We start from the raw sequence: 26,946 nt of genomic DNA on the forward strand, positions 1-26,946 counted from the left end.
TTTTTGGTTTCTTTTATTTGAGAAAGAAAGAAGGCACATTGGTAAACCACATGATGATACAATGGCATCTCATATATGAGACAAAGCACAATATTTAAAAGTACAGCAAAACGCTACATCAAGAACTGTGTCATGTTATCAACTCAATGTCAACTGATTCAACATTCCCTGTGCCTACACAAATTACAGTGCAGCAAAACGTAAGGCTCCATCATCCTCATCATCATCAGTGCCCAGGCAGACGAGTTTCTCAGACAGGCCTGCAGCCAGCCTGGTGAAAGGGGTGGTTCTTTTTTCTCAAAAGGTGGACCTTTTTAAAGTTATTTGCTTCATTTTCTATGTAAATTTGTATAATTATAATATATTTTACTTTAATTTTTCTATTAAATACTGCATTTTAGTGACGTTTAAGCATTATTTTTTGCTGGATTAGCCTGTCAGAAAGTCATCATAACCATAGTTTTTGATGTAACAAAAAACAGCAGTCTGTAAAGTTTCAAATTAAAAACTGTTAACAAACTGGCCACATTCAACCTTCCACAGTCTGAATTTGGCCACTTGAATAATAAATTAAATAAGTCAATTTGTTAAGCCATGATTGACAACAATAGTCTAATTGGTAATTAAATAAAAAAAAACTTTAATGTGGGACGCTTTTGGTGCTTCAAACATTTTTATTGGTCTTAAAGTCTTCTTTGATGGGTTATTATTATAAATTTATGATGGCATAGCAGTCAAAATAGGATAAATGTACTTATGTTTGGGACAAATTCTGGAGCTTTGTCAGTGGGAGGTGGGTCTTTTGAACCACCCGAACCCCCCTTGGCTACAGGTCTGTCAGACCCAGACTTTGCTTGAGGAATCTCTCCGAGGATGTTGATCCACACAGTCCTGCATTCAGACTTGAGTTCCTCAAATTCAACGCTTTCGTGTACTTCTTTTTCTGCTGCTCTCAAGTGCCAAGCTGCATCTGAAGTCTATAGAGAGCAGATCTGACTGAGGCAGTGCTCATAGATCCCGACAGGAAGAGGACAGTTAGCGGGACGGTTCCCTTTCCTCATCTGCATATTTTGGGTTTGGCTGAAGCCTGCCGATAAAGAGAGAGATGCTGCAGAACTGAAGCAAAGATGGAGGTGAGGAGACACTGACATACACGAACACTTACCAGAGGATCTCACACACGCCAAAGGAAACCCATTTTGCTCAAAGCTTTGCATATCATCTCGTCCATCATTGGAAATCTGCTCAACGTGATTAAAAGTGGCCTGAAAAACTAGACAAAGACACCAAATCAGCTAAACACATTTTATTTGCCTTGTTTTCTTCATAATGGTTGATATAGCCTCAATAATAAAAAAAGAACAAGCATGTTTTTACAATTAAATCACCTCAATATTTAATTAAGGGATTTATGGAGCATCCTAAAATATTCACTTTTTGTTTACAAAAGGGTCTAATCATCTTCTTTCCTGCCTCGTCCTGCTGTTAACGCACACATGGATCTGATAAAAGGATCTAATTTAGTGGTTTTCGAGCTGTCGCTGAACACTGATTTAACAGAGCCAGATTTAAATCATTACCACTTGTTATTACAAACTAACCACGCAGACAATGGGAAACAAGCAAATGCAACTATAAATCTTTAACAGCAACAAAAAAAAAAAACGCACTTCATGAAATGCTCTGTGTTCCCGTAAATGAAGGCCTTCCTGAAACAGGCTGTAAAATCAGATGAAGGCGGTATTTGTCCCAGAATTGCTTTGCTGACTAACGCTGCTGCGTTCGGTAAAGTTAATGCATATTCCAGCATTAGTGCCAACAATTTGTCAGTATGCGGAAATATTGGGAGTGTAAAACCAGCAGATTGACGAATATCAGTTACCATATTTTACAGTAATGAACGTGAAACAGAACAAGCTTTCTTACCGTTGTGATTTATTGGCACTTCATTAAACTGGTTGAGATTTTGATGTGAGTTCAGGAAGGAGCTGTGTATTTCTGAGACAGACTGGACTTCATTGGTACCACTGGCCAGGTTGATTCCACAAACAAGTCTGAAAAACCCAAAAATAATAATTAAGTTCATTCATTCATTCATTTTCTTTTCAGTTTAGTCCCTTTATTACTCAGGGTTCCCCACAGTGGAATGAACCACCAACTTATCCAGCATATGTTTTATGCAGCGGATGCCCTTCCAGCCACAACCCAACACTGGGAAACACCCATACACTCTTGCATTCACAAACATACACTACGGCTAATTTAGCTTACCCAATTCACCTGTACCCCATATCTTCAGACTCTGGGGGAAACTGGAGCACCCAGAGGAAGCCCAAGCCAATATGGGGAGAACATAAAAAACTCCACACAGGAATGCCAACTGACCCAGCCGGGGCTCAAACCAGCGATCTTCTTGCTGTGAGGCAATTGTGCTACATACTGCGCCACCGTGACTCCCTAATTATCAAATTACTTAAAAATAAATAAATAAATAAATAAATACTTAAGGGTGTAGTTCACCCTCCCCAAAAATTCTGTCATTAATTAATTACGTTAATGTGTTCCAAAACACTAAGACCTATGTTCATCTTCATAACACAAATTCCAATATTTTGGATGAAATTCGAGAGACTAAGGGTCTCAGACCCTAAAGGTCCTGAAACATTCAAATCCCACAAAGATAAAGATTAAAACACTCCATTTGTCTTCGGTGGTCTTCAATCATTCATTCATTAATTTTCCTTAGGGTTAGTCTATAATATATCAGGGATCGCCACAGCGGAATGAACCTCCAACTATTCTATTAAAAATATATTATAAGAATATATTTGTGCACAAAACAGAAGAAAAATAAGAACTTGATTAAGCAGTTTCTTCTCCTCAGCTTTAGTTCAGGGTGTGCATCTACGAGAGAACTGATGGTAAAGGCAAGGCAAGGCAAACTTTATTTATAGAGCACAATTTTACACAACCGTAGTTGATCCAAAGTGCTTTACAATAAAATAAAACAAAACCCTGGCATTAAAAATACAAGAAAAGGAAATATATATAATATTAAAATACAGATAAAAATACATGCATGTCTCATTCAAAGGCAAGAGACTAAAAAAATAAGTCTTTAAGTTAGATTTAAAGCCTCCAATGTAGGAGAAATCCTGATATTAAGAGGGGGACTGTTCCAGAGCCTTGGAGCTGCAACACAGAAAGCTCGATCACCTTTTGATTTGCAGCGAGACCGAGGGACAGACAAAAGAAACTGGTCATGGGATTTTAACGGTCTACAAGCTTAATATGGCCTAATATATGGCCAGGGCAGGTTTGTGCAATGCTTTATATGTGAAAAGATTTTAAAATCAACTCAAGGACAAGGACAGGGGAGATATGATCTCTTTTCTTAGTTTCTGTTATTAATCTGGCGGCTGCATTCTGGTCCAACTGTAACCGATAGATTGTTGACTGGGGTAGACCAATGTACAAAGAGTTGTAGTAGTCTAACTGACAGGAGATTAAAGCATGTGTTACAATTTCTAAATCTTTTTTAGAAAAAAAAAAAAAAAAAAGGTTTAACTTTTGCCACCAATCTAAGCTGAAAAAAAACTGCTCTTCTCAAGTGCATTTACATGTTTATCAAACTGTAAGAGCGGATCAAAGATAACTCTGAGATTCTGGGCGTGATTGTGCAGATTGTCATTTAGGAATCCTAGCTGAGTTTTAATTGAATCGCTGGTAGCAGCAGGACCTAATAATAACACTTCTGTTTTATTTTAATTTAGTTGCAGAGAGTTATTGATCATCCAGGTCTTAATGTCGGTTAGGCATAAGAAAAGGTGTTTTATTGAAAAATCTTTTCCTAGTTTGATAGGAAAATATAGTTGGAGATCATCAGTAAAGAGAAGAAGACAAGTAGTTTATACAGTTTTATTTTGTGCACAAAGGCATTAATGTGGTTAGTTAAAATGACAATTAAACTAGAACCACTAAAGACACATGGACTGTTTACTTTTCTGAGCTTTGAAAATTTTAGAACCCTCGCCATCTATTCAGGAGAGCTATTCTGAGAGCTAATCGAAAATGTGTTAATTTGAGTTCCAATGATGAACGAAGGTCTTATGGATTTGAAAGGACGTGAGTTTGATTCTTTCTAAAGAACTTTAAAATGTTCATTTATGTTCAAAGAGTCACACAAGATAAGAAATTTGAACTGAAGTTGAGAATGTTTGAAGTGGAAAACTTCTCAAGAAGCTGCAAATTGGTCATGCTATATAAAAATAATATTTGCTGTATTTTAAGACACATTCTATGGACACCAGAGTGTTACATTACATGTTGGTAAAAGTGGCATAATGGTCTCCTGTAAATCATCACTAGTTGGTTTGGTAATGGCTTATAACGCTTCAACAAGAAAATTTTATCGAAACATTTCTTACAGAACCTGCACTGTTTAAAAAACGTGGACGTGACTAATGGTCTTTCTAAAAACATTAGAAAATATGGTCTCACAAAAAACAAATAGTTTACATGCAGTACTTAAGCGTTATGGACAAGTGCAATTTCAGAGATTAAAACTGATACACAAATGTTTTTGACTCAAAGTAGGAGTAAAAGTGAGCCCTTTTAAAAGTACTCAAGAGTAGTGAGTAGTAAATATTACACTGTGAAGAGTTGATGCGTTTACATTCTGTAGTGCATTTAGTTATCTTCCTTCCCTCCTTTCTTCCTTCCATTGTTTTTTCGTTCTGTCCTTCTTTCATTCATTTGTTTGTTAGTTTTTTCCTTCATTCATTTGTTTCTTTCTTCATTCATTCGCTCGTTTATTCTTTTGTTCCTTCCTTCATAAGGTCCTTCGTTCATTCATTCATTTGTTCGTTCATTCGATCCTTGCTTCGTTTGTTCATATCTTCCTTGAATCCTTCCTTCATTCATTTGGTCCTTCCTTCCTTCATTAGTTCGGTCTTTCCTTCCTTTCCTCCATTTCTTGTTTGGCCCTTCCTTCTATTCTTCTTTGGTTCCATTTAGTGATTGTTAACGGCTGTTTGGTGATTTCAGTCATCATACAGTCGACATCCTTCATTTTCTCATCAGTTTCTCATCAGGTTTTGGACATCTTCTTGGACATTTATAATGCTTCCAAAAAGTTTGGTGCATTTATAAAGCGCCCATGTCTTGAGGTTGTTCATGATGAGATTTACTTTCTATGTGCGATTTGGACATGAATCAAAGGACTGATTTTTCTACTTTAGCCAATCACCATAGACAAGAAAGTGATGAAGTAATGAATGCAGGTTGAAGGAAAATAGTGGAGTAAAAGTACCGATACGGCACTAAAAATATACTCAAGGGGAAGTAAAAGTACACATTTTTAAAACTACTTATCAAATTACAAGTTCTGTGAAAAATTACTCACAGTAATTGGAGTATTTGTAATTTGATACTTCACACCACTGTGTCCCACAACGTAGTTTAGTGTGTGTGTGTGTATGTGTGTGTGTGTGTGCGTATGTGTTTGAAAGCCCTGCAGTGCTGCCATGTATGTGTTGAGCAAAGGGCCGAGTCCCAGCAGATCTGCTGTCAGCACAAAACTCTGAAAACAGCTCCACTCTTCATATTTTTCCAGCAAGTCTCTCTATACGCTGTAATGGCAGCCAGCTGCTGAACGCACCCTTAGGCTGGAATGAGAGGAATCTTACATGCAGCGTTTCAAAATCCCAATTTGCCCATCACACTGATCTTGCGCTTAGTTGACAGTGTGTTATTTTTCAGTCAGTACACTTTAGTGAAAGACTTACTGAAAGACATTTTGGTAAGACGTCCTGAAATGTTTGAGGAGGTGATTAAATTAGTGAATGAAATGACTTAACTTCACAGCACAGAAACTTTCATGTCGGAAAATATTTAATGGAGGCAACAGTCCCTTTTTTAAAGATGCATGTAGAGCAGAAGTTCTTACTGCTACTGAAGGAGCTCTAAAAGCAAATCAATGTCTTGTTAAGAGAATGTTATTTAATAAACCAGCAGGTGTAAGCAATGAGAGTGTAAGTCAATTGGGTTAATGGGTTGGTACAAGAAATATCATGCATAACTTGTCTATCAAGAGTTTAGACTAATGTTAAGTTTATATACACTACCAACCAAAAGTGTTAGGTCAGTGGGTAGCACAATCAGCTGGGTCAATTGGTGTTTCTGTAAGGAGTTTGCATGTTCTCCCTGTGTTTGTGTGGGTTTCCTCCGGGTGCTCCGGTTTCCCCCTCAAGTCCAAAGACATGCGTTATAGGTGAATTGAATAAGCTAAATTGTCCATAGTGTATGTGTGTAAATAATGGTGTGTGGATGTTTTCCAGTGATGGGTTGTAGCTTGAAGGGCATCCACTGCGTAAAATATATGCTGGATAAGTTAGTGGTTCATTCTGCTGTGGTGAACCAGATTAATAAAGGGACTAAGCCGTAAGAATGAAAAACATGAATGAACATTAGAAGGTATTAAAAGAAACAGTATCTTCTGCCTTTCATATTTTCTGCATCTGTGTTTTAACTGTAAAACAGCAGAAATAAAAAGCCAACCTGTTACATTTACAGAGAGGGGCGTTTTGCAGAATATATCCACTACGAATAATATTCGTTCCATAATCCACTATGAGAAATCTGGTCAACCAAATCCACAAGCAAATTCACACAAAAATGAACCACAAGTCACTTAAAAGCTCACATTTCACAACAGGGTTTTGAAACGACAACAATGCTCAGTAAGCAAAGTCTCCTAAATGCTTATTTTCAGCCAAACAAAATATTTAGCAATGGCCTCAAATTCTGATGAAATGAGTTAGGAAAGATAATTCAGTTTAGAATGTATAATATCATTTAAAACCCATTTGGGGTTAAAAAAGGAGGGAAAGAGAGTTTTCTGTTTTGGGACCACAAACCTACTTCATTATTTCTCTCTCGCAATCAGTCTGGTAGAATATCTGGCATTCGCTAGTGTGTGTGAAGTGTTAAGGAGGTTCTGCTGATATGCTTTGTTATTTGATAAAAACACACTTCCTGTTTACGGCCGACAGAGTTTGTTGCAGTTTTTTTTTCTCGCATCACCTCAAGAATGATTGTTGTTTATGCAAAGTGCGTCATGGCATGTGTTCCTTTTCCGGACATGTCTGAATAAACGTTCAGAAACAAACACCGCCTGTTTGTGGCAAGCGACAGTATAACAAAATGCTTCTTTAACAACAACAATAAATTAAAATGAAATAATGAGAACAGCCATTGCTAAAGTTGCGCAACACCTAGTAGTGACCACAACTTCAATCCCTATGATCTCCAAATTGTCCATATGGCAATACGATTGGATAAACATCATAATGCAAGACATCCAGATCTGATCAAATCCCTTTTTGCATATTTGTGACAGAGCAACAGTAATCCAGAGAGAACTGGTCATGGTTTTTCTTTTCATTTTAATTTTACTGAAGAAACACGTGTTGCCACACTTCCTAATGTCTTGCTTCTCAGGCTAGAGAAGATTTGCTGCCATCTCGTCATTTGTTGCTTTTTTAATGTTTTACATCATAAGCACATGTTGCTAACTGCTGTAGTCGACGCACATACAGTATATGTGCCGCAGATGGAGTCCTCTAGTTAGTGACAAATAGCCAATTAGACTTCAGTAAAATCGTATGGACCATACACAGTAAAATCCTTTGAGTAAAATTTACTGAGTTCAGAGTGTATATAGTCCCTCTCTAAACTGAGTAAAGGTTACTCAGAAGCAAAGATAGTTAATGGAACAGTGAAGGAATTAATTACGCAATGATTGAGTACAGATAATGAACACCTGCTGTTAATAAGCAGAAATCGAAAAGAAACACAAAACTGCATCTACCTTCAGTCACAGCCTCAGATGAAATAAACTGAAATAAAACACAGAAGAAACTCCACAAACAGCAGCTTTACTTATTACCAACCTGTTTGGCCTTATTTCTGCCAGACTCTACAAAATTCCATATAGTGATATTAAGGAGAAATAACTGATTAAGTTATTTTTACACCAACATTAAAAAAACACTTTTTGTTTTAAGATGTCACCATTGAGAAGAAGAGTAGTTGCTTTAATTGGGCACTTTGATTTGTTTTCTAATGTTTGTCTTTTTGCTTGACAAATAGTGTGTTATGGCAAGAACTACACAAAGAGACCAAATGTGACTAGGATAATTGATTCTGTTATGATTTAATTACTGGTCAAACCAGTAGGGTTGGTCTATTATGTTCGAAAGTAACTCTGTGTGTCAAGAAAATGGAACTCCGCAATACTTGTATCAAGTTATAAAACGAACTTAATATCAGTGCTCAGCAATCACTTAATTAATCCTTTCATTGTCTCATTAACTTTAACTCTGATGCTGAGTTACTTTTACTCAATTTAGAGAGGGACCAAATACTCTCTGAACTGAGTAAATTTCCCTCAGAGGACTTTGCTTTGACCTGTCCATGCTTTGTTAGCTAAAAATTAAAGTTATGCTACATTTTGAAGCAGTGGCATTAATACAATTCTATCCTGGGGAAGATAAATGATACATTTTTTTTTACACTTTTTTTTTTTATTCGTGAAAAAGTAGTAATTGAATGTTGACTTTTTTCCTGTACTTGAGAGTTCTTATGTCAGAATTGAAACAGTGACATTTGGGAATTTATAGGTGACTTTATTTATCAAAATTCAGAGTTTATATCTTGTAATTCTGACTTTTTTATCAGAATTGTTACGTTATTTCTTACAATGGAAGTTTTAAATGCAAACACGCAATTCTGAATTCACATTTTGTCGTTCTGAGTTTATATCTTATATCATTATATATTTGTATTTAAAGAAAATCTCAGAACTTTATTTGTGCAACTAAATGCACATCTTAAATTTTTTATGTAGATCTTGTAATTCTGAATCTAAATCATTCTGTTATTTTTTTGAGTTTTTACTGTATTCTCAAATTATAAGTTTATGACTTGAAATTCTGTTTATCTCTTCTTTTCAGATCAGTTCATTATATTTATTTTTTGCATTTTCTAGCTAACAGGTGATCTCACAATCCTGCATTTGTTTTTGTGTTTTTGCTTTTTTAATTATAACTGCAAGTTTATGACACAATTCTGCCTTCCCCCCTAAAAACTCTGAAATATAAATCCAGCTGAAGGAAACATAAAAAGATAAAACATTGCAAATGCCTTTTTAATTAATTTATTCTCTGGTGGAAACAAGCTTACATAGCAACTCATGTCAAAAAATTATTCTTTTAAGGACTTATTTCTGAAAGGAAAGCCAAAACTGAATGTTTCCTCCATGGCTTTGTTTTGCTGTGACCTTTCTCAGCAAGCATACTTTGTTTTTAAAATATCTAATAGATGTTTTATAGATGTCTAAACAGAGTCATCTTGGCTAAAACAAGGCTAAACTTAGGCTGTCAGTGAAAATCTAATAGGCGTCTAACAATAGACCAAAACATCAAATTAACAGAAATGAATGACTACACATATAAAGTCCATCTATTTGGTGACTACTCTAGGTTTGACCTATTCTTAGATGTCTATTAGATTTTCACTGACAGCCCAAGTTTAGCCTTGTTTTAGCCAAGCTGTCTACGTTTAGATGTCTATTAGACTTCTATTAAACACAAAATTGTTTGCTGGGTTGTTTTTTTATTTATTCTTTATTAAGTACAGTAAAAAATGACTGTTATAAATAAATAGTCAGCACAGATGTCTGCTTGTAAAACATATACAGTATTTCTGTAAAGTATGGTCAGACTGCTGACCCTCACCTCGGCTGGCTGTTGATGGTGTTATTGTGCAGGCGGTTGTGAAGACTGATGCTGCTGTGTCTGCTGAGCTGCTCCAGAGACACACTGGAGGATCCTGATAAAGCTCTGCTGCAGGATTCATCCTCCTCTGAGTATACTGTAAAAACAAAAACAGATAGATTACATCCTCTCCCAGACAACAATGCAATTAGAGAGCAAATTGAGACTTTAGGTCTCTTATCATGTAAGATTTATTTAAAATACATAATGATAAATTCAATTATTGTGATAATTTTTTTTACAGAATTTTTACTCAGTCAGTCACTCACTTTCCTAGTTCTTTTTTTAAAGTTTTTATTTCATCTTTATTGAATAGGACAGTAGGGTTGAGACAGGGAAGTGTGGGGAGCAGAGAAAGGAAAATAAGATCAGCGAGGGACCTGAAGCCGGAAGTCAAACTCAGGTTGCCGTGAGCACCTTACCGCTATATGTCAACACACTTAACCACTAGGCTATTGATGCCGACTTATTCTCTTCTTTTATTAGTGGTCACTGCAGCAGAATGAACCACCAATAACTCTGGCACGTTTTATCATCATATACTGAATTTTTATGAAATAATATTTTAATTAATAAAAACTTGACCTGGGAAAAAGCAATATACAGTTGAAGTCAGAATTATTAGTCCCCGTTTATTTTTTTCCTTAATTTCTGTTTAACAAAGAGAAGATTTTTTCAACACATTTCTAAACATTATAGTTTTAATAACTCATTTCTAATAACTGATTTATTTTTTCTTTGCCATGATGACAGTAAATAATATTTCACTAGATATTTTTCATGATACTTCTATACAGCTTAAAGTAACATTTAAAGGCTTAAACAGGTTAATTAGGTCAACTAGGCAGGATAGTGTAATTATTGTATAATGATGGTTTGTTCTTTAGACTGTTTAAAAATATATAGCTTAAAGGGGCTAATGATTTTGATCTTAAAATGATGATAAAAATATTAAAAACTGTTTTTATTCTAGCCGAAATAAAACAAATAAGACTTTCTCTAGAAGAAAAAATATTATCAGACACACTGTGAAAAATTCCTTGCTCTGTTAAACATCATTTAGGAAATATTTAAAAAAGAAAAACCAATTCAAAGAGGGGCTAATAATTCTGACTTCAACTGTATGTGACCCTGGACCTGAACCTGAACCACGAGGTTGAGTAAATAAATAAGCTTCCCATTGATGTATGGTTTATTAGTATAAGATTGTGATTTTTTGCTTTAAAACAAAACAAAAAAACTACCAAAGAAAATCAAATTATTTAGAAAATCACCTTTAATGTTTTTAACAAATCACATTACCAATGAAAAATGTTTTAATATTTAAAGAAGGAATTGCAAGGTGATTATTTCAACCATGTTTTTTTTTTATTATTCCTACAAAAATTGGCATTGGCGTTGGAAAAATTGTTGCAGAAAAATAAAATCACTGGGTTCAAAAGGAGAATTTCAACTAGTTAATTTGCTTTAAAATGTAAGAAAAATGAACGTACCCAAAAGCAGGATGGTGGCTCAGTGGTTAGCACCGTGACCTCACAGCAAGAAGGTTGCTAGTTCGGTTTACCCTAAAGTCCAAAGCTATACGTAGGGCCAGACGGAATCTGCGGACGTTTTTTGCTATTTCTGCAGAGAATTTTGATAAAAGTCTGCGTATTTCTGCAGAATTATTTTGGAAGTATCGTAACTAAAACCTTATTATATGAAATGAAAAATAATATCTTTTTTACTTTTATTTAATGTTTAAAATGCAAATCCAATTAGATTCACTTTATTTGGTAAATAAAGCAAGTTTTTCATATTATATATCTAGTAAAAGACAGAAAATAATACTGCATTGTACGTAAATCAGATGAAATTTTTCATATTAGTCAATAATATTTCTGAAATTAATTAAAAAACTGAATATAGATGTACACACATTAACTCAAGTGAATAAGCACAATTAATGATGGGATAAAAATCTGCGGAATTTTGCGCATGCAGATTCCGGGTGGGCCTATAGCTATACGCTATAGGTGAATTGAATGAACTAAATTGGCCATAGTGTATGAGTGTGTGTGTGAATGTGAGAGTATATGGGTGTTTCCAAGTACTGGGTTGCAGTTGGAAGTGCATCTACTGCGTAAAACATATGCTGGAATAGTTGGTGGTTCATTCCACTGTGGCAGCCTCTGTAATAGAGACTAAGCTGAAGGAAAACAAATAAATAAACCCATAGATTTCTCCCCTGCTAAGGATACCAATGGCTACTGATTACTGAAAAAACTTCTTTTGCGCTCAACTGGAACTTGCATCCACTTGAAGGCTAGTAAATTTTCTTTTTGGTGTGAACTATCCCTATAATGCGAGGCAGTGGCGCAGTAGGTAGTGCTGTCGCCTCACAACAAGAACTGGTTCGAACCTCGGCTCAGTTGGCGTTTCTGTGTGGAGTTTGCATGCTCTCCCTGCCTTCGTGTGGGTTTCCTCTGGGTGCTCCGGTTTCTCCAAAAGTCCAAAGACATGCTGTACAGGTGAATTGGGTAGGCTAAATTGTCCGTAGTGTATGAGTGTGTGTGTGTGTGTGTGTGAATGTGTGTGGATGTTTCCCAGAGATGGGTTGCGGCTATAAGGGCATCCTCTGCGTAGAAACTTGCTGGATAAGTTGGCAATTCATTCATAAACAAAAAAAAGTTGGCAAAATTAATAATTAAGGGACTAAGCCGACAAGAAAATGAATGAATGTATCCCTATAACTTCAAATGTTTCTGATCAAAGTCAGATTAATCCTGCATGTAGTCTGATGTTGATGTTAAACATCTCTTAAAGTCAACCTTCACTCAAAACACAGACGTATTTCTTTCATGCTCATCAGAACGAGATGACAGAAATCTCTGCGGCTTCAATCGCCTACCACTACTCTTAGTGAGCAGTCTCGGTCAATTAGTGCGGACTGGCCTTGTGGATTTTCACTTCAGGTGTTGACTAAAGCAGCTGTGTGCTCTCTGACAGCTTCTTGACTCCGTCTCAAGCATCTGAAGGAAAGGCAGCTGGAATGGAAAAGGCTGAGGAGTGTGAGAGACATGCGTGAGGTGGCCGTTTGCCCAGTGACTGGGCAAACACTGCTCTTTTGAGGCCGTCGGAGCAGCTGATGTCAGAAATAGTGCGTAGTGTAAATGATGGGTATAGGGACATGAGGAAGGGAGTGGACTGGACTGAACACTTTCTGCCCTGGACACATCTGTAATGCTAAATGGCATGTTCATATAAACATTTTTTTCTTTCTTTTGTGCACTGGTTAAAATAGACAGTGGATGAAATTATGTCTGTGTGTGGGGAGTTACATAGCTTTATCCATCATTTGCATTGGGTTGGTTTATATACTGCTGTTAAGAAATATTGGGACAGTACAATATTTGTATTCAGCGAGGACGCATTAAATTAATAAGGTGTTTATATGATACAATAAGTTTCTATTTTTAAGAAATGCTGTCTTTAAAAAAAAGTATCAAAGTGTACACAAAAATAATATAAAGTTCTTCTTAAATTAATAATACTAAGAAATAATTAAACAGCACCCAAGATACAGAAAATTCAGCTTTGACATCACAGAACATCACATGCTAAAATATATTAGGATGTAAAACATATATAAACACAACAGTTCTGTCTGGTTCTTAAATCTGACTGGCTGATAGCCATGCAATATTCTGCAAATAACAGCACTCGTACAGCCTCTTCACCCTTGTGATTTACTCCACCCACATACAGCGAAAATACAGTTTCACAAATACTGCAGCTGTTGGACAACATAATGTACTTTTGAGGCTTTTTTTAAGTCTATGATGTAGTTGTTTAGATTGCAACTATGGAGTTTATTTATCAGGATCGTGCCTATTTTTTTTTTTTTTTTGAAAAAAATTAATTTCTGAGAGGTCATTAGCCTGTCATTGAGCATAGCAAAGATGGTTGATGTTGTCCATCCATAAAATGGGGACAGAGACTGTACAATAAACCCTTAGAAGAAAACAAAAGCAGAATTTCTAACTACAGCTGATCAAATCATTATTAAACTGGTAAAGGACTTTCTAAGTTGATCTCTCTCTTTTTTATGTTTCAGTGCTGTATTTATAACATTGTAATTTTAGTTTATTGAGTGTGAGATGGGACTCGCATATCAGGAATGTGTCTATTTTGTGTTGGCCACTCTTTGTATAACCCTGAGTTACTTTTTGGTCGGCCATCTGTTTGTTTCTAATGAGTCTCCTGTTTATGTTACTGCAGACTAGTTCAGTAAACAAAAAGAAAGAAGAAATGCCCACATGTGTTTAAGATTTTTCCTTATCACAAACACAACAGCAATCTGGTAGTGTTTGTGCTGCTTTGGCTTTTTTGAGGTTAATTATTGTAATATCCTGATTGCAACAGAGAAATACTGGGAAATCTCTGTAGACTTAAGGCATTTCATGCCATTCAGCCTTATAATCTTAAAATGTGAGCAAAATCACCTGTTTTATCATCACTTTAGACATTATGCTAAAGAATCATTCAAATATTAGCTTTAAAGTGGCGTTGGTGAAGTAGCAATGGTTTCTGCTGTTCTGATGTCAGTGAATAATTAGCGGAAGAAAGTAGTTCCTCAAAAAAAAAACTAACATTTTTGAGACTCGCTGTGTTTGATTTTCTTTTTGTACACACACGATTATGCTGTCGAACTGTTGTATAAATGCAATATCACGCTTGTAGCAGTGCGATATGGCTGTATATCATCACTGGTGGGACACTAAGGCATGCCTCCCACCAGTGCCGATATATATAGCTACAGTGCACTGCTACTCGTGTGATATTGCTCATATTTTTCCATACTGGGATTGGCTGCTGCTATTATCCGTTGTGCGTGCGTATTAGCCTCAATGTACAGTACATACTTGGAACTTTAACTAGTGCACAGTTGGCAGCTTGTCATAACTTTTCCGTGCAACAGAAATGCGGCTTAGAGAAGCCTTTACGATTTATTTACTGTGACAAATTAAAGCGCAGTTAATAGTGAAATCAGCTAATCGTTGCATCCCTATTAATTATTACAGTGCATTGTACAAAAAGCATTTTCTACAAAACATATCAAAATGTTTTCGGCTGTCCGCACCACTCGCTTATGGTAACTCACGCTCTGCGCAGCCTCTGCAGTTCATACTGAATTGAACAGACAACCGTCACTTCATAGCTATAGCTGCCTTTTTTGACTGAAATAAATTTATTTCTATGTCTTGGTCACACTATTTGGAGGGCCAGAACAAATTGCCTCGGGGGCCGGGTTCGGTCTGCGGGCCGCCAATTGAATAGCCCTGGACCACAGTCTTGCATTTTTTCAGCACCGAGATAGATGGTTTATTTATGTTTACTTAAGTACAAATATGTTTATTTGAAATGGCCAATTTATCTTTAGTAACTTCACATGTATGTTTATTTTCAAGATTTTATGTGTTCCCCATTTTGAGATTTCACTGTTTATTTTTTATACAATACACTAGGAACTAGTGTACTTTACTTGGCTTTTAAGTAAAACAGAATGAGTATTGTAATAAATCGCTTTTATTTTTTTTCTCCTTAACCTCTTGCTGTTGTTTAGAGAATTTTTAAACAATGCAATTAGTAAAGTAATATTTTCTGTATTTTCAGATGTATTATATGAGAGACTTACTATAGCTTTGTTTAGCAAACAAGTGATTCAAATTGAAATAAAAGTTGAGAAGTTATTTTATTTTTATTTTATGTGTAAGGTTTTCAGCTTCAAAATCATTTCACATTAATCTGTGATTTTTATTTACAAAATTCTGCATAAAAAAGAAATAAAAAAGCTGTCAGATTCTGTCTGGCCCTAAAAATGGCCTTTAGATTTAAATGGCAGTGCTTATATATTATATATATTATGCTGTACATTTTAGCTTATTTTGCCTGATATGATTCATTTTATACTAAATTGGAAAATGTAGTTCAAAGTTATTTTGTATTGTATTTTTTGTTGCATTTTTAGATTTGTATTCTTTTTTTTTATCGTTTTTGAGGTGAAACTAGCTATTAAATTTAGAGAATTACAGCAAGTTTTCTAAACAACAAAAAAAAAATAATTGAAATTATCATTTCAAACTGAACAAAAACTAGACAATAATTATATAGTTTTTTTAAACAGCAAGGCTCAAAATCGGTCAAATAATCGTGTTAGAAGAAAAACTTGGAATCTTCATAAAAATATTTATATGCATAAAAGAGCTGCTAAAATGTGTGTGAATTTCTAACCAGATGCTGTACTCTTTTTGATGAAGCTGGTTAGTTATAATGCCAAGATGCAGCATCAAAAACACAACATGCTGGTTATTTCCATCTGGCCCACATTCCTTCCTCCAATTTTACAGCAGAAACTGGCAAAATGTCTCTCATTCCTTTCATAGTCAATAACTCAGTTCAGGATAGACACCCAAATGTCAGGAATACACATACCACTGAAGCCGTCCTGATGGATCTCAGTGAGAGAGATGGGACACCTGTGCTCAGGGCTGCACACTGAAGGACTAGAGCCTTGAAGATGCTGCAAGTCCACAACATCCTGCTCCACTGGACTGTGCAGCTGGACCTAGCAAGTTGCAGAAAACAAGCTAAATTCTCACTGTTAATAACTAAACACTGTAGAATATTTTTATTGATCAATAAAAATGAGTTATCCTCAATTTAAGAAACAAAACATTCTCCAAGATCTTTTGATTGTGTATTGACTGGGTTTAACAACTGGGTGCTTAGAATATTTACAAAGCTAAAACAGATGTACATGCCAAATTCATAAAAAAAAAAACAAGTTAACAGCTAGAAATAAGCCATCAAGTAGTGTTCAGAACTTTATAAGGTAAACACCACAAGACAAATGACATGGAAACTGGCAGCCTACATGGTTGCTTCAGCGAGAACATCTTGGCTTTGTTGTGCACAATAAAATCAACACCTTTTCTGAGCAAGTTATTTTAATCAAGAATTATCTACAACAACAACAACAGAAGGTTATTGACCAAATTTAGCCTTTCATCTATAAGACTATAATCTATCCTGTGACAGCATTTGGAACTAAAGTCAAAAATGTGCATTAGGCAACATAAACACCGATGATATTCACTGCATCTATGTTTATTACAAAATTAAAGATACAATGCACCCATAAACTATTCATGGCGCTTCACTTTTTCCACATTTTTTTATGTTACAGCCTTAATCTAAAATTGATTAAGTTCTTTTATTTCTTCAAAATTTGACACACAGTACCCCTTAAGGACAAAGTGAAAAAACGCTTTTTTGAAATTGTTGCTAATTTATTAAAAATAAAAAAAGCTGAAAAATCACATGTAGAGAAGTATTCACAGCCTTTGCTCTCTAAATTGATTTCAGGTACATTCTGTTTTCACTGATCATTCTTTAGATGTTTCAGCAGCTTAGTTGGAGTTCACCTGTGGTAAATTCAGTTGATTGGACATGATTTGAAAAGGCATACACTTGTCTATATAAGGTCCCAGGGTTGACAGTGCATGTCTAAGCACAAACCAAGTATGAAGACAAAGGAATTGTCTGTAGACCTCCAAGACTGTAGACCTCTGAGGATTGTCACAAAGCACAAGGCTGGGGAAGGTTACAGAACAATTTCTGCTGCTCTGAAAGTTCCACTGAGCACAGTGGCCTCCATCATCCGTAAGTGGAAGATGTTTGGAACCACCAGGACTCTTACTAGAGATGGCTCCCTTAGTCAGGGAGGTGGTCAATAACCCGATTGTCACTCTTTCTGAGCTCCAGGGTTCTGTGGAGAGAGAAGAACCTTACAGAAAGACAACAGCAATCCACCAATCAGGTCTGTATGGAAGAGTGGCCAGACAGAAGCCACTCCCCTCCTGGAATTTGCCAAAAGACATCTGAAGGACTCTCAGACCATAAGAAACAAAATTCTGTGGTCTGATGAGACTGAAATTGAACATTTTGGAGGCGTCACATTTGAAAAAAAAAAACAGGCACCGCTCATTACCAGGCTAATACAACCCATGCAGTGAAACATGGTGGCAGCATCATGCTGTGGGGATGTTTTTCAGAAGCAGAAACTGGAAGACTAGTCAGGATAGAGGGAAAGATGAATGCAGCAATGTACAGAGACATTCTAAATGAAAACTTGCTTCAGAGTGTTCTTGACCTCAGACTGGGGGGACAGTTCATCTTCCAGCAGGACAATGACCCAAAGCACACCCCCAAAATATCAATGGAGTGGCTTCACAACAACTCAGTGAATGTCCTTAGTGGCCCAGCCAGAGCCCAAACCAAAATCCTATTGAACATCTCTGGAGAGATCCGAAAATGGCTGTACACCATCGCTTCCCATCCAACCTGATAGAGCTGAAGAGGTACTGCAATGAGGAATGGCCAAATATTCCCAAAGACAGGTGTGCCAAGCTTGTGGTATCATATTCAAAAAGACTTGAGGCTGTAATTGCTGCCAAAGGTGCATCAACAAAGTATTGAGCAAAGGCTGTGAATACTGATGTACATATGATTTTTAAGCTTTTTTATTTTTTCAATAAATTTGCAACAAATAAAAAAAAACTTTTTCATGTTGTCATTATGGGCTTTTGTGTGTAGAATTCTGAGGAAATAAATGAATTTAATCCATTTTGGGATAAGGCTGTAACATAAAAAAGGTGGAAAAAGTGAAGCGCTATGAAAACTTACCGAATGCACTGCATGTGGACACATTTTCTGATGATTTTAACTCTATGTTTATTAAAGAAAATGAATTATGACAGAAAGTATAAATCTATACAAGTTTACTCAAAGTTTTTTTAGAGTTTTTAGAAATAAATAAATGCTGCTTTTCCACTATTAAGCCAAACGGTTCTCTTTACTAACTGTTTCTTTCTGTGCGGATCTACACCAGTCACTGGATACGGTTTTATTTTACACTGTGCTACTGATAACTGGGCTCTCTGTTATAAAAATGCACCTGCCATTGCTTTAGTTATGGAAATGAAATGTAAACATAAACAGTGATACTTCTGTTTTTGGGAGTCTGTTATTTATACTTTCTTATTTACTGTTGAATAACAGGAAAAAAAAGAAATGGTTTCTGCTTAGCCAGCTATAGAAAACCTGGCAGCCAGGAAACAGAGTGGCTATGTCATATTCACATGCACTCTACCAGCACAGCTCAGTTATCTAACAGTGACTAGAAGTCAGAGCAGAGAACGAGTTGTAATTATGGCTTGCAATTTAACTGGTAATGTACCTGTTCTTAGTGGCTACAAAGCAAACAATTAGGTCAAGCGTGCAAAAATCAATAGTAAATTTTATTCAGTTAAAGCAGAAAAATTAAAAACTCACTGGTTGGGTTAAGGTGCATTATGGCATACCTGGCCATTTCAAGTCACAAATTTTAATCATTATTTTGAACAAAATTTTGAAAAAAAAACAAAACAAAAACAAAGCAATGTTTTAACAATAATTGTGTCGCCACCTACTGGCGTAATGTTGTAATTGATCAAACATCTCTATCCCTTGAGGAAAAGTGTGTTCCTGTACAACTGGAGAGGCTGCAGTTTTAGGACCACATTTCTATGACCTTTTAAATTATGGCCCTACCCCATCCCTGCCCTAAACACAACCACTCTCTACTGGACAGATAAGGATGACACACATGATTCAGTGGCGATCCAAACACCAAATTTAAAAGATTTATTCACCCAAAAATAAAACAATTCTGTTTTCAATTATTCATTTTCATTTCATTTCAACCCCTGAGACATTTGTTCATCTTTTAGAAACAAATTCAGATATTTTAGATGAAGACTGAGAGCTCCCTCATCCTCCATAAACGTTCAATGATCACGACACATTCAAAGTCTACAAAATAAACTTAAGACGCTGTCTAAGCTGTCCTTGTCACATCAGTTAATCAACTTTAATCATACAGCTCTTCAAGAACCTTTTGTGCACCAAAAATTAGGTAAATTTGATTTTCATAACCTATATCTTCTGCGACAAGTCAGAGTTGACCATGTATTGCCACTAGAGTAAGCATAATGCAGGAGACATAGGAATATTTACAGTATTTACAGTCATATTTACAGTTATTGGTTTATGAAAGGAAGTTTTGACAAGGTTTTAGTTCATTTTCTCCACTTTGAACGTCTTGTGTTCATTGCTGTCTATGGAGGGTCAGAGAGCTCCCGGATTTCATCTAAAATCTCTTAATTTGTGATCTGGAAATGAACGAAGATCTCAGGGGATTGAAACACCATGTAGATGAGGCAGCTTTAGTCATCTTTTAATGTTAAGCTGATCATCGAGATTACGGTTATAGTAATAGGTGCAGCCCAGATTAACTTTTCTTCATTGAGGCTGACTCAACCTTCTGAAGTTGACTCATCTGAGCGTCAGCAGAGCTGGTGAGCATGTTTGTTATTTGCATGTCACATCTGGCCTCTTGAGGAATAGCACTGCTCTGCTTATTAACTGTATTACTGGAACACATGTGTTCCTGCTTAGACTGCCAAAACCATGGGAATACACAAAGATCTCCTTCATTCTCCTTTGTTTGGAAAGCATGAACAGCCCATAAAACAATAGGCCTTTTCATCAAAGATCTCCGGGATGAAGATTACCGATGGAGTTACTGCACTAAATGATATGGCTTCATTTACCAGGTCATTAAGATCATTTAATTAGTTGCATGTTGTGTGTGGGTTAGTTTAGGTTATTATGTTACAGAGTGATGCTGAGCTTGTTATAAGAGTCTCAAAACTAACTAACAGTTGAAAGTGTTACCTTGTCTTGTGCCTGCAGTGCTTTGCTGGAGTGGACTTTGACGTGTTTGCGCAGTGAGCTGGGATCAGTGTAACGTTTGGTGCATCCTGGAAGCTGACAGGCATATGGTTTCTATAAAGAGTGTTGAATAAAATAATAAAGCAAGAGACAAAGAAAAAGCCACGAGGGTAATTAGTTTTTGAAATGCATAACTTAATGATTTAGAAACAATAGACTGAAGATGAATGACAATGTAAATATATAAGAAATGCTATTAAAATATTATTTTGTATAAAAAATATATATTTTAAAAAATTGGAGTGGTCAAACATGACATTTTACAACCTGAACTAACCTTTGCCATTTCATAAAGTAAAAGCACCAATTATTAAAACCTTGGAAGACCAAAAAAATCTAAACTGAACTAATAATGTAGGACTTAATTAAGGATACATATTAAATCAAGTAATTTAAAATGTTAAATCAAATGTTATTTGTAAAACCTATATTCAGTGTTCGCTGGCTAATAATAAACACAAATCAGCCAACATTATATCTTTTTAAAATTAGTGTAAAGATTTTCCATGTGAAAATTTATAATTTGAACTGGTGACCAAATACACTTTTTTTATTGAGCATATAATAAATATTTCTTTTTGCAGTTTTTATGTATGTTCAACTGTTTTGTATCAATTTGTTTTTTAAACTGCGTCACATTTAATTTGATGAAAACATTTCAAACATATATGTTCTTCAACAACAAACACTTCCGATCTGGTTTTACAATCAGGGCTGAGATTGAAGCTGCGGTCACACTGGACCTTTCTCCCCATAGTCTTTCGTTCATATGCAAGTGAGTGTAGCAGACCGGAAATGCAAGTTCGAGCGACAAGTTTCACAGTTCACTGCGTTGCAAAGTTCAAGCTTGGTGAACTTGCTGAAATCGCATCACTTGACTTTGTGAGTACTCTTCAAATGATTCTTCATCATCAAATCAGCAAGACCTATTTCTGAATGATAACAATGATACTGAAGGTGAATACAGGATATTCAGCTTTGCTCTCACAGGAGCACATTTTACTTTAAAATATATTTAAAAATAGAAGAAAACTTTTTTCAATTATAATCTTAAAATATTGTAAAACCTCAAAATAATTAAGGTTTACTCGTTAAGATTTGTTTTAAATTTATGTTTTTTTTGTTCATTATAATAATAGTTCAACAACATGTTCTTCTTGTTTTTAGCTTTATATGCCAAACAACATCTAAATTCAATTTAATTCCAACATGAAAAACATCCTCGAAACACGTTACGAAGATGAAGAAATATTTAACCTTTTAAACTGAAAGTCTTTAACTTTTCAAAGGTTTCACATGGCAGCATTACACAAACCCTTCAGCGGATGTTCTGCAGGTGCAGAGTAATACACACACAAAGAGGCTTGGTAAATATTATGACACCGTCGCATCTGTCCATTCTAATATTAATCACATGTGTCACCCTCAGCTACACAACTTTGAAAACAGCACGGACTAATCAATAATGTCATCTCTCCAGCTATGCGCTCCTTACATCACACGTTTCAGCTGCGCGTTTAAAAAGGGCGAGGAGGAAAAGTCACTGCTTTATTGGATAACTTTCCCAGGGACTGCATTAAAAACACAGAGGGACACAATGATATCACTTACACAGATGTGCTCCAAACATCTACATAATGAATTGTGATATTTGCATGGTTAACAATTAGAAGTGCTAAAAAAACTTACTGATTGGGTAAAACAGTTATGGGTGAGCTGGATTTAGCAAATAAATGCAACAAATTTCAGATTTTACTTAGATTACATACAAAAATTGCCTCACAGCAAGAAGGTCGCTAGTTCGAGCCTTGGCTGGGTTAGTTGGCATTTTTGTGTGGAGTTTGCATGTTCTTCCTGTGTTGGTGTGGGTTTCCTCCGGGTTCTCCAGTTTCCCCCATAAATCCAACGACATGTGGTACAGGAGAATTGGGTTAGCGAAATTGTCCGTAGTGTGTGTAAATGAGTGTTTATGGGTGTTTCCCAGTGATGGGTTGCAGCTGGAAGGGAATCTGCTGTGTAAAACATGTGCTGGATAATTTGGCGGTTTATTCCGCTGTGGCGACTCCAGAATAATAAAGGAACTAATCTGTAAAGAAAATGAATGAATAAATTATGCTACTTTAAAGGGGACCTACTATGCCCATTTTCACAAGATAAAAAGTAAAATGTAAATTAAGTTTTTAGTCAGTGAAATTCAGAGAATTTAATAGCTCTTGCTTGAAGCCTGTGCATCTCTTTCTCCATTCACCATGCTGGAGAGGAACATACTGCGCAACAGGAGCGCAGAGTGGGTTTCATTGAATATAGCTCTCATCTGATTGGCTGAAAGGGTACGAGTTGCCTGCTTCTGCCAGGACAGTCAAAAATACACACACACATATCCAGGGGGAGTCGTACGTTTTTGTGAATATAAATGAATATTTTACGCACATGAATTTGGCTATGCATGTGTACATCCAGACTTTTGCGTGAATTTCTTTTAAATCTTATCTGACTCCATATTTCAGAATCACTTAGCGACAAATTTTCAAAAAAGTGACTAGCGACAAATCTAGGGACTTTTTGGGTGTTACCGGAGATTTCTTTAGACTCTCATGTGTCCATACTGTACCGTTCCTAGTCTTCTCAATGACCTGCGGGTAATGCCGTTGGCCCCTCCCCCACCTCAGAGCACTCACAGGCTACCCAGTCCCTGTACAGCAGTCTCTCCCACCTGCAGCCTGAGAGCAGATCACTCCTCTGCGTACCGATGGCAAATGATTTAGCACTGCGAGCGTGAGATATTTCCCTTGTATGGTCAAACCGATCTGCTTCTCCTTTAATTTAAATTTAACAATTTAGTTTGACCATTTATTCATTTCTTGTTCACAATCACAGATATTTTAGTGACAGTTTCGGATCTTGTTTATTATGTCTGGGAGATTACTGCAAATTCACTACACATCTATTTTTAAAATACATTTTCGCTGCTCAATGTGTGCAAAACAACAATCACCAACCAATGAGAGTGATTGTAAACATAAGAAAGCTTATTGGCTGAAAATATTGTTGAGAGCTAATAGTTTTGCTTTAACTTGCGAATGGTGAATACTATCCTGTGTGCACACAAAATCCACACAGCTTTTGCTTGCATTCAAATTCTCTCTCTCGCTCTCTCTCTCTCTCTCTCTCTCTCTCTCTCAATTCAAATAAAAAATTGCTTTATTGGCATGGCACGTTACAAATGTATTGCCAAAGCGGTAATAAAGTTACATAAAAATAAAAAATATACATATTTAATAAAAAAAACTGTAAACAGTAATAGCAGTAAAAAAAGAAAAAATATATAAACATATTATAATTAAATAAAAATATAAATAATATATAATATTATTCAATATATCATATTATTATATCCGCGCACAAGTTAATGCCGAATCCATTAAAATAAATACCAGAACAAAATGCGAATATCGGACATTTTTGAGAACAGGATCTAGCAAGATCCGGCTCAAATTAAGCACTGGATTAACTGTATTCAAACAGCAATAAATGTAGTTAAATTGGCATGCATACAGAAAGCATAGTGCAAATATACATACCCCTTTATTAACCATAGGCTGTTGAACAAACAGAAACGGTTGGACGAGATGATGTCAGTAATATGCAAATTGACGTATGACGTTTAGTGACTTTTTGAGCAGAGCGTAGCGCCTTTTCATTGAAAATAGTTGGGAACACTGCTCCCAGCCCTCATTTAAAAAGGTGGGGCTACAAACGCCTGTGTGTCAGCATAGCAGCAGATTTAAAACAAGACTAATGTTATCTCTGTGAAAAACTGAAAATGTCAAAGAAAGTCGTCTATTGAGAATAAAGTGTTCATTTGTGGATCCTAATACTCAATTATGCTGCCTCTTATTTGCTGACATTACCTTCAGCAGGTATGATGTGAAAACTCTAATGGCGGACGGCTGCCTCTCACTCAGGACTGTCTATGCTAATGAGGAAGAGATGGGCAGGGCTTTTCCCCTCTGATGACATGTACAAAGGGAGAATGTCAGTGTGTTTCTGTTTTGATCAAGTGAAAAAAAAATGATTACTAAAATGTTTACCTTTAGAGGCTGGCTATGTTTACACACTGTTGCCACACAACTGTGTTTAAACCCCTTAAAAGTGATTTTTGCATAATAGGTCCCTTTTAATACCATATTCTCATGATCTCTTACAATCTTTAATGCTATTTGCTTATTTACTTTCCTCCCCTTCACTTTCAGAATTCCTATGCTTAATTGTTTTGTTATGTTTATAAAATAGTCTGTGTAACATGTGTCTGTAAGTGAAAGTAGAAATGTTTGCAATAAAAATCTAAATGAAAAAGACAATTATAAATGTTATGTCTGTCATCAGTAAATGAAACTGCTTTAAAGAATACATATTATGAAAATCTGAATTTATTTTACAAGTTTAAATGCTATAATCGGGTCCTTGTGCATTTGTTAACCAAGAAAATATGTAAAAGGACAATTTAGTAACTTTGCTTTCCAAGGGTTTCTTTGCATGCATGTGGAAAGATGAGCTGTCTAAATTTTGCTCTCCTAGTAACATGGGCAGGAGATTTTGTTATATACCAGCCTTTAATCTGATGGTTGTTGCTTCACAGGCTGGCATGAGCAAGAGCCACTGCGGGCAGAGCTTGTAAGTGCTGAACTGCTTCTCTTTTTTTTCTGAAGTCATTAAAGTGAAAGAAGATCTTCAGACAGATCCAGACTATAATTCCTTACTCTCAATTTAGTGTAAATAAAACCGTGTTATTGTACAGGACCACAATGTCTGGGAAAAAGTGACAAGTAAGCTTCCCCTGCCTTGTTTGTTTTCATTAGTGGTGCACCAGTAAAAAATCTGTGAGTGTATTTAAAGGGATAGTTCACCCAAAAATGAAAATTCTGTCATCATGTATTCACTCTTCACGCGTTTCTAACCTTTAGGAGTTTCTTTTTTTTTTTTAACACAAAATAAGCTCTTTTGAAAAAATCTGAAAACCTGTGACCATTGACTTTTATCACTGTAAAAAAGTTGGGTTCCACACAATCGATTTGGGACAATTTTATACTGTTTATACTGTAATTGTTATTTTGTTATATTTTAATATTACATCTACAGTGCATCCGGAAAGTATTCATAGCGCTTCACTTTTTCCACATTTTTTATGTTACAGTCTTATTTCAAAAGGGATTCAATTTGTGAAAATTCTATTAAAATTTTACACACAATACCCCATAATGACAATCTGACAAAAGTTTTTGAAATTGTTGCAAATTTATTAAAAATAAAACACCTGAAAAATCAAATGAACATCAGTATTCACAGCCTTTGCTCAATACTTTGCTGATGCACCTTTGGCAGCAATTACAGACTTAAGTCTTTTTGAATATGATGCCACATGTTTGGCACACCTGTCTTTGGGAATTTTTGCCCATTCCTCTTTGCAGTACCCCTCAAGCTCTATCAGGTTGGATGTGAAGTGACGGGGTACAGACATTTTTAGATCTCTCCAGAGATGTTCAATAGGATTTAGGTCTGGGCTCTGGCTGGACCACTCAACGACATTCACAGAGTTGTTGTGAAGCCACTCCATTGATAGTTTGGCATTGATATTTTGGCCATCGTTCAAGAACCGTCGCCCTAGTCTGAGGTCAAGAACACTCTGAAGCAAGTTTTCATTAAGGATGTCTCTGTACATTATGGCATTCATCTTTCCCTTTATCCTGATTAGTCTTCTAGTTCCTTCTGCTGAAAAACATCCCCACAGCATGATGCTGCCACCACCATGCTTCATTGTAGGGATGGTATTAGCCTGGTGATGAGCGGTGCCTGTTTTTTTCTAAATGTAACTTCTGGCATTCAGTCCAAAGAGTTCAATTTTAGTCTCATCAGACCGGAGAGTTTAGTTTCTTATGGTCTGAGAGTCCTTTAGATGCCTTTTGGCAAATTCCAGGTGGGGAGTGGCTTCCGTCTGGCCACTCTACCATACAGGCCTGATTGGTGGGTTGCTGCACAGATGGTTGTCCTTTAGTAAGGTTCTCCTTTCTCCACAGAAGAATGCTGGAGCTCAGAAAGAGTAACCATCGGATTATTGATCACCTCCCTGACTAAGGCCTCCCCTCCCCCCACTCCCCATCAATAAGCTTAGATGGCCGGCCAGCTCTAGGAACAGCTCGAGTGGTTCCAAACATCTTCCACTTATGGATGATGGAGG

The 26,946-nt window shown here is 36.1% G+C and overlaps 1 protein-coding gene across 4 annotated transcripts in view; it reads right to left on the reverse strand.

Annotated features, from left to right (window-relative positions):
• The window catches only part of glis1a (GLIS family zinc finger 1a), a 48,176-nt gene continuing 21,230 nt past the window's right edge, over positions 1 to 26,946 (reverse strand). For all 4 annotated transcript variants that reach the window (XM_073926158.1, XM_073926168.1, XM_073926178.1 and 1 more), the window contains 6 exons: positions 20,655 to 20,765; positions 16,311 to 16,443; positions 9,798 to 9,933; positions 1,927 to 2,054; positions 1,166 to 1,273; positions 1 to 1,087 (listed from right to left, as the gene is read on the reverse strand). In XM_073926158.1, the coding sequence (XP_073782259.1) occupies positions 978 to 1,087; positions 1,166 to 1,273; positions 1,927 to 2,054; positions 9,798 to 9,933; positions 16,311 to 16,443; positions 20,655 to 20,765 (726 nt within the window). In that variant the 3' untranslated portion in view covers positions 1 to 977. The remainder of the gene's footprint in view (positions 1,088 to 1,165; positions 1,274 to 1,926; positions 2,055 to 9,797; positions 9,934 to 16,310; positions 16,444 to 20,654; positions 20,766 to 26,946) is intronic.

Source organism: Danio rerio, chromosome 2 (genome assembly GCF_049306965.1).
Source record: "Danio rerio strain Tuebingen ecotype United States chromosome 2, GRCz12tu, whole genome shotgun sequence".
In the NCBI taxonomy this organism is placed as follows: domain Eukaryota; kingdom Metazoa; phylum Chordata; class Actinopteri; order Cypriniformes; family Danionidae; genus Danio; species Danio rerio.